The 13,289-nt window shown below is 39.4% G+C and overlaps 2 protein-coding genes across 2 annotated transcripts in view; one reads left to right on the top strand and one right to left on the bottom strand.

Moving 5' to 3' along the window:
* Positions 1–3,322, bottom strand: part of LOC126100119 (IST1 homolog) — a 50,835-nt gene extending 47,513 nt beyond the window's left edge. The window contains exon 1 of the mRNA XM_049910650.1: positions 3,031–3,322. Within this exon, the coding sequence (XP_049766607.1) occupies positions 3,031–3,299 (269 nt within the window). The 5' untranslated portion in view covers positions 3,300–3,322. The remainder of the gene's footprint in view (positions 1–3,030) is intronic.
* Positions 3,323–3,570: 248 nt separating this feature from the next.
* Positions 3,571–13,289, top strand: part of LOC126100118 (ankyrin repeat domain-containing protein 27-like) — a 116,831-nt gene continuing 107,112 nt past the window's right edge. Inside the window, exons 1-4 of the mRNA XM_049910649.1 lie at positions 3,571–3,708; positions 3,821–3,926; positions 4,004–4,040; positions 11,196–11,334. Coding sequence (XP_049766606.1) covers positions 3,649–3,708; positions 3,821–3,926; positions 4,004–4,040; positions 11,196–11,334 — 342 coding nt within the window. The 5' untranslated portion in view covers positions 3,571–3,648. The remainder of the gene's footprint in view (positions 3,709–3,820; positions 3,927–4,003; positions 4,041–11,195; positions 11,335–13,289) is intronic.

Below are 13,289 nucleotides of genomic sequence, written 5' to 3' on the forward strand. Positions count from 1 at the left end.
GCCACTCACACCAGTATCTAAGAGCTTGAGTCTTCCACTAATGTCCAACTAATTGAAATAATGACTGATGAGAAGGCAAGCATTACAGAAAAAGTTGAGACTCCTACAGATGAGGGTGGCAGTAGCAGTGCTTATGCCACAGGGTGTTCAAAGAAATGTGTTGAATACTTTCAGAGATGGTAATACTCATCAAAACAAGGAAAAATAAGTCCAGTAAACATGGGCCCAGAAACACGTACTTTCTGAGGTAAACACCTGTTTATAGGAAGAGCTGCGCAATCCTTGGTTATGGGTATTAGAACAATCATTGCTCTGGCACTTCATCAAATGTGTCGGCAGGGTAATATGATGTCTTACTCACAGCACTCTACCTATCATTAGGTGGTCTGCAGTGAGTTGTGTGGTTCAAGTTGTGTTGTAGGCTACATTAGTTTTCATCATGTTTGTGTGCCTTAATGTGCAGCACTGTCAACCCTGGGTACATCTCATGGTGTTTTACCTTCTTTCAAATGTGGATTTACTTATATGTTTACTGTTATCGCGCTGTTTGTACATACAAATGATGTAGTATGTTTACATTTTCTCTCTTCCACCCCTCGTTAGCAATGGAAGCTTAGTACTTGGCAAGTGAAGTGACAGATATGATATTCTGCAACAATTTAGCAAATGGACATAGCCTCCGAGCCTGTGCCCTCTATGCTGAAAAATATCCACAGTGCAGAGTAGCCTCTGATAAGCCGTTTGGCAGACGTTCCCACTGTCTGAGGAATGCAGGTGCCCTTGCACCTTGGAAGACTGACAGTGCAAGGCCCCATACAGTCCGGATCCCTGGCATGAAGGAGCATGTACTACATTCAGTGGAAGAAACCCCTGAGACCAGTGTGCGAAGATCAGCAGCAGCAGCAGCAGCAGCACCAGCACCAGAAGGAGCATCTCACTCTCTTATCTGGGGAGCACTTAATGAAAAATTGCTGTACCCACATCATCTACATTGTGTTCTGGACCTTCAGCCACAGAATCATCATGGCAGACTGCGGTTCTGTCAATGGCTGTTGCAAAAGTGTGCCACAGATCTATTGTTCACATCCAAGATTTTAATAACTTATGAGGCAGGGTTAACAAGAGATGGTGTTATGAATTAAAATAACCAACATGTGTGGAAAGATGTAAATCCACAAGGAATCCAGGAAAGAGGGCATCAACATCGATTCACAATCAACGTATGGGTAGGCGTACTTGGCGATCGATTAATAGGGCCATGCATGCTATCACAAAGCTTTAATGGGTACATTACCTGGACCTTCTCATTAATATATTTCCTACCTTGCCAGGGGCTGTGGCATTGCTGCAACGAATACAAGTGTGGTTCACACCTGCGCACTTTCGTCACAATGCGCGCAAACATCTGATGCAGAAATTTCAAGAGTTATGGGTCTTTTGGGTGGTGGGGGCAAACCTTGGACTGCTCATTCCCCAAATCTCAATCCCTTGACTTTTGGTTATGGGTACACTTGAAGGAACTGGTCTATGTCACGCAAATCAACAATGTGCTGACACTAAAGGTTCTTGTCTTCAATGCATTGCAGCAGGTATAACAACAACAAGGTATTCTTCAAACAACGCATCATTCCTTTTGTGAGAGGGCATTTTTGTTTATCGCAGAAAGTTTGAATTCCTGGACCCATATTTATTGGACTTATTGTCTTGCTTCAATGAGTACTACCACCTCTCAAAGTAGCCAACATTTTTTTTGAATGCTCTGTATTTTCTAGGTCTGAAGATAGTCGTTACCAATCTAAATTAATAATTTGATTACAAATAAACATTGTGATCAAGGACTGGAATTATAATAAAGCAAAAATGACAATGTTCCTTTTTTCTCCAGCTTCTTGTATACAAGACATTCTGTCCAATGATACTGTATGGAGAATCGATGTGTATCACGACATCAAGAGAGGAAGTTTTCTTTTCCCAACATTGTCTAAGAACATCGACATAACAAACATTTGTTAAGTGGAAGTTAGCATAGTATATTTTTCATGTTATAGTGCATTAAAAATGTCTTCTTCCCAGAAAATGTCCTGTTGTTAACATAAATCAGTAACAAAGAGAAACAGCATAGAAGTAAAGTATAAAATAAGTGGCAATGTTGTATATGTATGCTCTAATTTTCAGCTAGTAAAGTTTGATTTACCGCAGGAATCAGTTCTGTGACCCCTTGTTTCTATTATGTGGACCTGTGTAAAAGAAATGGCATCAGCAGTGGGTGACAACATAGTAATGTTTGTGTATGACAGTTCACCCATGGTAAAACATGATTCAGTTGACAAACTGTAAACAAGTTCCTCAGCAAGTGTGAGAGAGGCTTGTGACTATTTCAGTGAAAACAATGTGTGTGTCAGCAGATATAAGGCAACCTAATTACAATTACAACAAAAGCACGAAGACAATATCTGCCTTAAACTAGGAAGAAGGCCTGTCAGAGTGTAAGATATTGTAGATTTGTGAGTACATGGTGGACACTGCAATAGCGAAATGGTAAAATATGAAGATGAGTGTGGATTCATGTGAGCAGCAAAGTGTTGTTATTACTGTTTTTATCTCATCCAGCTTATGTTAAGGAAAATTTGGACTGTTGGTTGGTGTTCATATTCAGGATCCCATCTGATGCAGGCCAGTTTGAGCCAATGTTATGTATGTGCTGTTTCATGATTTAACAGTGATAAATGTCTTGGCCAAGCAACGGAAGATGAGATTCCCTGTGCAAAACAGTACAGACGTTTCATAAATGTTACGGCAAAAATCTACTAGATATAAATGCAATTGAAAATAAAAGTCTGTTGACAGCGTGCGAGATAGTATTTAGCGCGAAAGCGGAAATGAGTGAGCTAAAATACTTAAGGTCATAAACTCTATAACATTTCTGGTACGTCACACGTCCTCCCAGTAGTGAGTTAAAACTAATGCTGTATAGAACCTTAAATTTTATGATACAGAGTGCATTCAAGTGCTAAATTTTGTTTTACTTACTTCATCTGCTGTATTAAGCCATATCTCGCCAAAAGTAAATCACAATACATTTCTACAACCTCCATTGCCTCTACCATATAATCTTCGCGAATTATGTGTTCTACTCTTATTTTGGCACGTTCTATTTTCCCTGTAGCTAGGTAATCGGCTATTTCTTTTCTTGCTTTTTGCGCTAATTCAGTTTTCTTCTTTTCCAACAGTTTTAATCTGTTGATGGCTAATCGTAGGTGTGTTTTCAGTTTTGTGTAATTGGGACCACTCGAAAACATTTTTCTTAATTATTATGCAGCAATTAACACATATACATAAAACAAATGTAAGTTTCCTTCGTCTCGTCAACCATCCACACCTGTCACTCGCATAAAATGAAAACCGTGACTCACAACCGTGACGTTTTAGCTGCTTATGCTATACCATCGCAATGCGCAAATACTACACAATATCAAAGCTCACGTGACTCAATGATATTTTGTTGGCTGCAGTGACATGTCCATACAGCAGCTGTTTCAAGGTGGTAAGAAGTTGTTGACAGGGTAACGGAAGAAAGAGTGTGTAGTGAGTGATGCCGCAGTGATAAGCGGAGTGTGAAGTCGACATGATTTTCATCGAAAGTGATTTATGAACAAGAAAATGTCGCCAGATGAGATAGAATACAATGTTTTTTACCATCTTCTTCAGGTCTGTTCTACGTAGTGTATAATCGTTCTTGGCTTCATAAACAATGCAGCTCGTATTTTACAGTTTTTTATTGACTGTTGACTACTGTAACCACAATTTCTTCTGTTATTAGACGAAGTATAGGAAGAAGTATGAGCCAGCAATTAGCAAATGTTGTATGATATGTATTCCCTGCTCTGCTGCCCTAAGGGGAGTTGAAATCACAGATGAATTTGTCGGTAAGCAGCGTTTTAGCAGCCCGATTATGGTAACAAGATTTTGTTCGATTTTCATAAAACTCACATCTCTGTTGCAGATATGCACATTCTTCAACCAGTTTCTCGCACAGCTAGGTAAGTGCCAAAACCAGTCTGTTGCGATGTGTTACACACATGACGACAGCTTTTTGAAATTGACTCACATTTCAGGCACTGAGTGATAGAAAAGAGGTGTGACTTACATTTTGCAGACTGTTAGTAATATTACTGTGTAGGCCTTTTAGAAATAGTACAATTTTAGTTTTTATTCTTTTAACCTTGTCACGGTAATTTTTGTTCAGTAGTAATGGGTTTTCAGCAGTAGTATGTCCGCTTATGTATTCATTAATCCATCTGTAGACAATTTACATTGTACTCAGGATATAAATAATTTCAGTAACATTTATACATATTAGAGAACACATCTTTTTTGTGAGTTACCAGCACTGTTTCGTTTAATGTATCAGTACCTATCTATTACAAATAGATCATTCTATTGGTAGTGATACGGCGTTCTGGCAACCTATGTTTTGAGTTTCTTCGCCCCAACGCACTTCCCAGAGGTACACCTGAAGTTAGTTCTATGTCTGCCAATGACTCTACACCCACAATAACGCGTTTTATCCTCCTTACCAAAAAATCCTCAGTTTGTTTGTTACAAGTTTTACTTGATACCCTGTACTAGCAATACTTTCAAAAGCAAGTGTAGATTTACTAAGTTAGATGCTTTTCAGAAATCAAGGAATACTGTATCTATCTCAATGCCTTGTGAAAAAAAACTGTGAGTAAGCTTTCATATGATTGAGGTTCCCAGTATCCATGCCAGTCGTCATGGAGGAGGTCATTATATTTGAGATACATGGTTACATTTTAGCTCAGAATATGTCATAGGATCCAACAATAAATATATCTCAAGGATAACAGACAATAGTTTTATTGACACTTCTACCACCCTTTCTGTAGATGGAATATCAACAATGTAGGGAAAGACAAATTGCTTCTTACCGTAAAGAAGATATGTTATATTTCAGACAGACACAATTAAAACACACTTACATAAAGCTTTTGGCCACAGCCTTCATCAGTAGAGAGAGACACACCATTCGTACACAAGCAAGCCTTGTGCACACATGACCTCCTGCGTCTTGGTCCAGATGAGTGTGACATCTGCTTTCTTTCAGCTACTGGGCCACTTTTTTTGTTCATGGGATATATGGTAGATTCCAGTTAAAAGGGGGGCTAACAATCAGTGAAAAGAAAAATTTCTGCATTTTGAATATGGAATGGAGGATCATTTGTGTAACAAGAACAAAAGCATACCCAACACCGATCCCTGTACTACATATGTAGTGATTGTTCCCCATTTTGAAGATACTGTTTCATTGTATACACTCCCTAAGTTTCTTAATGCAACATGTTGCATCCTTTTAGTTACATAGTATAAAAACGAGTTAATTGCATTTTTTAATACCATAATATTTTAGCTGCTCTTGTAAAACATGTGAACTATACAATCAAATGCTTTTTAAAAGTCACAGAAAATACCGTTTGGCAAAATGCTTGTAATAGGGCACAGAAAATATTAGTTGATGATATTTTCTCATTTAAATTTTGTTTAATGTGGTTTGTGAATAGAAATACATAGTATGTTCTGTGAAAGAACCCTTTTGATATTGAAATTGAAGTGTCTTAGTTTGAGAGGTTTGTTATGGTTCTTGCTTGCCTAATTCTTTCCAGTATCTTCAAGAAGGATGCAGTCAGTGAGACTTGTTGGCATTTGGGAAGTTTCTAACTCCACCCATCCACTTTGACCTATGACATCATCAATATGTCTGAAACACCTGCTTCCAGCATATAAAAAATGGTGACGATGTTGTCACTACATACTCATCCCAACAAACACAAACAAAAATAAAAACAATACAAAAAGTCTTCCTCCAACAATAAAATGAAACTAATGTGATAGTCATGACAAACAGGGTGTTTATGGCAGGGACATGCAAAATATATAACAGTTCAAAGCATCGCACCGTCCCAAAACAAATGTTACAACAACAAAAAATCTCAACTTAAGACATAACGCCACAGCCACAAAAGCAACAGGAATCATATACTTTACCCGATCTATATAGCTCGAACGGAGCCCACAATACCAACATCTGCAATTCTGAAAAGTGAAATCAGGCGTTTCCTGCAACCTATATAGCTCAAATGCAGCTCTATTTATCTACTGGCAAACAGCTACCAAACAACCACAATCACAAACTTCACACACCTGCATGACTCACAAAACACCACTGAAACCAAAACACCAACAACTCAAAAACCCACATATTCAGTAGATCAGTTAAAACCCCAAAATTCCATAAATATAAAACAGAACAACCAAACTACCATACATATAAAACATGAATATAATAGAGGGAAACATTCCACGTGGGAAAAATATATCTATAAACAAAGATGATGTAACTTACCAAACGAAAGCGTTGGTATGTTGATAGACACACACACACACACACACACACACACACACACACACCCATCCGCACATATACAGACACAAGCAGTCATACATAAAGGCAAAGAGTTTGGGGTAAAGAGTCAAACTCTTTGCCTTTACATATGACTGCTTGTGTCTGTATATGTGCGGATGGACGTGTGTGTGTGTGGGGGGAGGGGGGGTATACCTGTCCTTTTTCCCCCCTAAGGTAAGTCTTTCCGCTCCTGGGATTGGAATGACTCCTTACCCTCTCCCTTAAAACCCACATCCTTTCGTCTTTCCCTCTCCTTCCCTCTTTCCTGATGAAGCAACCGTGAATTTTGTGTGTGTGTTTGTGTTTGTTTGTGTCTGTTTGTGTCTCTATCAACATACCAATGCTCTCGTTTGATAAGTTACATCATCTTTGTTTGTAGATATACATATAAAACAAACGTACATCACAATTACTATAGAATAAAACCAAAACAAAAATTACTTACCAACAAAAAAAAATCTGTCTCTCTATCTCTTTCACACACACACACACACACACACACACACACACACACACGAACAAACTCAAGACATCAGCATCTGCCACCAGAGGGGTGCCATCAAATACAACAATACACAACATAGTGACATCACACACCACAACAGCATATGGCCACGGGTCCAAACAGATGGGTGGAATCATATGCCTCCAATGACGTGACTTATTTGTAATTATTAATATATTTGTTACTATCTTTCTTGTAAAGTGGTCTTACATAGCGTATTTCAATGTCTGGAAATACCTGGTACTAATGTGTTGCTTATATGACGTTATACATTGTATATAATAGAGGGAAACATTCCACGTGGGAAAAATATATCTAAAAACAAAGTTGATGAGACTTACCAAACAAAAGTGCTGGCAGGTCGATAGACACACAAACAAACACAAACATACACACAAAATTCTAGCTTTCGCAACCAACGGCTGCTTCGTCAGGAAAGACAAATGTCTGCTTGTGTCTGTGTATGTGCGGATGGATATGTGTGTGTGTGCGAGTGTATACCCGTCCTTTTTTCCCCTTAAGGTAAGTCTTTCCGCTCCTGGGATTGGAATGACTCCTTACCCTCTCCCTTAAAACCCACATCCTTTCGTCTTTCCCTCTCCTTCCCTCTTTCCTGACGAAGCAGCCGTTGGTTGCGAAAGCTAGAATTTTGTGTGTATGTTTGTGTTTGTTTGTGTGTCTATCGACCTGCCAGCGCTTTTGTTTGGTAAGTCTCATCATCTTTGTTTTTAGATATATGTTATACTTTGTATGTATGTGAAGAACAGAATTTTAGTACTTTTTTGAAATATGTTAACACTGTATATGTAACTAAATTCAGTGATTTTATTCTTTTTTTCTAACAGTAGGTAAAATTACAGGGACATAAAAAGTATCACCAAAATCAGATATTAGACTGATTTTCAGAGGCATTGCATACTTCAACACCAGGCATCAATTTTTTAAATTATTAGTGAGTAACTTGTACCAATTAAAGTACTAAAATCTTGCAGTGACTTGGTAATGCCACCCTTGAGTTACATTTGTTACCAATTGATGACTCAAGGTGTATTACCCAAATATGTAAATAATGTGATAGGATCGGTCATTTATAAAACTGGAGATAAGAAAGTGACCTCTGATTATAGATCTGTCTCCCTTCTTTCTGTGTTTTTTAAAATAATCTGAGGAGGTAAACTACAACAGAATGTTGAACCACTTCTCTGAAAATAACCTGTTAGCAAAGCTCAGTTTGCCTTTTTTAAATGATTCTCTACTGAGAAAGCAATGCCTCATGAACTCAGCTGTGGTAAAAATGGACAACAAGAATTACCATGTTGGAATTTTCTGTGATCTTGTGAAGCCCTTTGATTGTGTAGATCATGAAATTATTTTAGGAAAACGAAAACAGTATGGCTTTAAAGACCTTTCCTTTGCATTGGTGGAGCCTGTAACATTTGCTAATGATATCACAGAAGTAAGGCTAAATTCAGAGTGAGGGGCCCATTCCTGTTCTTGATCTGCCGAAGTGTGTTATGTGGGACATTGGAGAACAAGCTCTCCTCTTATTCACAGACAGCAGCATAATTAATCTTATAAAGCTCACGTTGTACAATCGGAAACAAAAAAAATGACTTACAGTTACCAGAAGTAGAGATCAATTGGCATGAACTGTATTAGGCTAAATACACTCATGCTCATAAATTAAGGATAATGCTGATACAAGGTGAAACAACGGTCTGGCGGACGGTTTGCGGGTTTAAATCACCTCGGGGTATGATCATGCGGTGCATTTGACCTGCGGTCATCGCACGGTGGCGCTGGCAGCAGTCCACATACACAGAGGTTTGTTGGTGCATGTCAGAGAACGGTGCAGCAAGTAAGTGTGCAGATGTTTTCAGACTTGCTAATGGTGACTGTGTGTTGAAAATGCCTCAAAGAACAAATGTTGATGACATTATGAGGGGCAGAATACTACGGCGACTGGAGGCTGGTCAAACACAGCAGTTGGTAACATGGGCCTCTCTGTGTGCCACAAAGTGTGATCTCAAGATTATGGCAACGAGTCCAGCAGACACGAAATGTGTCCAAGCGCTACAGTACGGGACGTCCACAGTGTACAACACCACAAGAAGACTGATATCTCACCATCAGTGCCTGCAGACAGCCATGGGGTACTGCAGGTAGCCTTGCTCAGGACCTTACTGCAGCTAATGGAACAGCTCAGGACCTTACTGCAGCTAATGGAACAGTTGTCTCCAGACACACAGTCTACAGACAACTGAACAGACATGCTTTATTTGCCTGGAGACCTGCAAGGTGCATTCCACTGACCCTTGGTCACAGGAGAGCCCGTAAAGCCTGGTGTCACACAGTGGTCCCAGGTTATCTTCACGGACAAGTCCAGGTATAGTCTGAACAGTGATTCTTGCCGGGCTTCCATCTGGTGCGAACCAGGAACCAGATGCCAACCCCTTAAGGTCCTTGAAAGGGACCTGTATGGAGGTCGTGGTTAGATGGTGTGGGGTAGGATTATGATTGGTGCACGTACACCCCTGCATGTGTTTGACAGAGGAACTGTAACAGCTCAGGTGTGTCAGGACATCATTTTGCACCAGTATGTCTGCCTTTTCAGGAGTGCAGTGGGTCCCACCTTCCTCCTGATGGATGATAACACATGGCTCCATCGAGCTGCCATCATGGAGGAGTACCTTGAAACAGAAGATATCAGGCGAATGGAGTGGCCTGCCTGTTCTCCAGACCTAAACCCCATCGAGCAAGTCTGGGATGCTCTCAGTCGACGTATCGCTGCACGTCTTCAAACCCTATGACACTTTAGGAGTTCCAACAGGCACTGGTACAAGATGGGAGGCTATACCCCAGCAGCCACACGACCACCTGATCTTGAGTGTGCCAACCCATTGTGTGACCTGTGTACGTGTGCATGGTGATCATATCCCATATTGATATTGGGGTGCATGCGCAGGAAACAGTGGCGTTTTGTAGCAGTGTGTTTCAGAACAGTTTTCTCAGCTTATCGCCAATACCGTGGATTTACAGATCTGTGTTGTGCATGTTCCCTATGTGCCTTTGCTATTAATGCCAGTTTTGTGTAGTGCCACGTTGTGTGGCACCACATTCTGCAATTATGAGCATGAGCACGAGTGTACGTGAAGCTCCACCCTCCAGGAGGATAATACACCGAAATGACACCAAAAAGGGGATAAATTAACCAAAAAACTCAATTCAGTCATCTAAGTACTTGTTGGTTTCTTTCATTGCACTGATCTGCAGGTGGGGATACTAACATACTTTCACTCATTTGTTGACATGATCTGGGAAGGTGCAGGTATTAATTCTGCAGAAGCGCTCAGTTACAATTTGTGTAAACTCAGACATCTTGCAGGAGCCTCTTCAGCAGCCTAGGGAGTCTCACACTTGAATGTTATAGTTTTGTACTCTAGTGCAAAACTGTAATAAGTTGCCGGTAAACATCAGGCAGGGAATTGAAAGTCACTAGATATTGAAAAAAAAAAAAAATGCAAAATAACAAAAATAATTAATCACTAGTCCTCCAGTTTATCAGAATATTTTTGCTCAGGGATGTTAATTCTACAAATAGACTATCTGCAGAAATGAAATGTTATTAGAGACTTTGACAATATTTCAGTTGTATTTATGCGCCCACTGGCTACCAAGTGATTCAATTGTATGGTGAATGGTTACTTTTACTAGTTCTATTATTTGTATTTCATCCATGACTTCTTAGTATAACAATAGTATTACGTAAAGGATAGTTGCTACCCACCGTTGGTGGAGATGCTGAGTCGCAGATAGGCAAAACCTGTATGCGACCCAGCGTCTCCTCTATAAGGTGAGTAGCAACTTTCCTTTTCTTAATATTCTTACATTCCATCCTGAATTTTCCGTTGCTCAGTATAATAATAGCAGACACTGAATTCTCACTTGTAAATGCACTATTTTAATCCTCTGTTAATAATATCTGACAGTTAAATGTAATTTCAGGCCTGATCTGCAGATATTTGAAACATAGTTTTATGTATTTGTTTCTGTGATAAATTTGTGAAACTCCTGTTGTTTCACCTTATTATAATAGATATTCCAAATTTTGCTTCAAATATAATTGCAGATAACTATGTTTTATTGAAATTCATCATTACAACAAATTCTTGCAGTGTTAATTAAAACCTAATCTCTCTTATTTTTCAGTAACTTTATTAGTGGCAGTGGAGTAAAAAAATATTGCTATGAGCTTAAGGGAAGCCTGCTGACTCTCATAGCTTCTCCAATGAAACTTCCTGAGGAATACGTAATCAAAGTGTTATCTGTAGAGACAGGTTATAATAAGGTGAAGTATGACAGAACTGTGTTTGTATGCTTTTTGATTACTCAAGGATTACATTGTATCCTTACATTGTATACCACATCAACTGTCTATGTGCCATTAGCAGATTGAGGCAGGACAAATTAAAGACAGGTCTGCTCAAGTGGATATATTTCCATTCTTTTCTTGCTTGTAGATAATGGCAACAATTTCTAACCCCTGGTGTGGCTTACAGAAGGTTTAACCAAAGATGTTCAGGTGGTATGACGTGACAATCACCCATTAATAACACTTATGCGCTGAAAGGAATAAGGCAGATAATGAGTTTGAATACCCACTGCTAGTAGAACTTCTTTGAAAGGGTCTGTATTTGCTGATCCCAGTGACCTCTGTAATTTTGACACTGCTTAGCATATTTGAGTTACTGTTACAAGCATGGTCTACTCTTTTAAATTTGTTTCTTAGATGCCTTCTAAAGCTCTTCAAAGTTTAACCACGTGCAGGATTTGCAGAATGACCATTAAAGTGTTTAAATTGTGGGCACTACACAGCAGATGTCACCATCTTCTCCATGGGATTGAAAATATAGACTAAAACAATAAAGAGCTAACATAAAAGTATACGCTGTGATAAAAAATACAAAACAACTAGTTTCATAGAGTGAACATTACTCTTTATTCAATTACAGATGTTGCTCAAAATGCATCCTTCCAGTATTGCACCATGACTGACATCACCATGCTATTTACCAACTCACATGCTCAAAGATACTGGGCAAAGTGTAAATATCTCCACCCTCAGCTTGCATCTTTGCAGCTAAGTCCTGGGCTGACATCACTGGAGTTTAATACACAATATTCTTCAGATAACGCACAGGAAAAATTTTGGTTCAACAGAAGCGTCCGATTCCACCTGTCAGCTTTAGCCTGTGATGTAAGGCTGTTGTGGTGTGTGACGTCACGACAGTGCGGAGTTTAGTTTGTGAGAGTGGCGTGTTTGTAGGTGTCGTTTTGATGTGATTGGTGATGCTCTCTGGTGGTGTGTTTATGTGTTGTGTGTTATGTGATATTTTTGGTTTAGTTTGCATGTGTGGCATGTTTATAGGTGGTGTATTGTTGTGGTTGGTGATTCCCTCTGGTGGTGTGTTTATGGGCAGCGTCTTATGTGGCGTATGGGGTTCATTTTGTGGTAGCAATGCACGTGTGTGGTATCGGTGGTGACTGTGCTTTCAGCGGAATATTTTCAGTGAGTTAATGATTTTGGTTTTGTTATGTCGACATTATTGTAATTTTTTTTTCTGTTTGTTGTGTGTGAATTTTGGTAAATTGCTTTGTTTATGTTTTGGTAGGTATGGATATGACTGACAAGGTCAACAGTTTTCGGTTGTCAGCGATGATGGGGGACAGTGCGTTGTCCCTAATAAAGTTTCATCAGCTATTCGGCTTTTTGGCTGAAGTCATGAAGTGTTCAGTGTGTTGTGAAGAAATGAAGCGTATTGAAGTTCCGGCGTCTCAGACCAGGGATGGCTATATGTGGAGATGTTGTAAGGTGGTGGTGAAAGTTTTGAGATTCAGTGTGGTATCGGTAGTTGCTGTTGACCTATGTAGTGTGTTCGATTCCAATTTTGATTTTGTAGGTGGTTTTTTTTGTGGTAGGATTAAGTGTGGTGGTGATGAAATTTTTGAGATTTATATATGTAGGTCAAGGGAAGTGATAGATTCCAGTGGATTTTGTGTGGGAATATTGTGGGGTCTTGTTATTTGAGTGTTTTTTGTCGTTTTGTGTAGTGGCGTGTGTTTATATTTAGTTTGTCCCCATCGTAAAACCCCCAATTTCCCCCGCTTGTCCCGTTAGTCTCATTATGTTTTTGGAGGAATATCTGTTTGGTGGTTTTTCGATCTATTTTCGTGTTTGTTGTCATGTGTACATGATGATGTCATAGGAGCGGTATGGGAGTTTTTGTGAATGGTCGTTTCTGC

Source organism: Schistocerca cancellata, chromosome 9, assembly GCF_023864275.1.
Source record: "Schistocerca cancellata isolate TAMUIC-IGC-003103 chromosome 9, iqSchCanc2.1, whole genome shotgun sequence".
Classification (NCBI taxonomy): domain Eukaryota; kingdom Metazoa; phylum Arthropoda; class Insecta; order Orthoptera; family Acrididae; genus Schistocerca; species Schistocerca cancellata.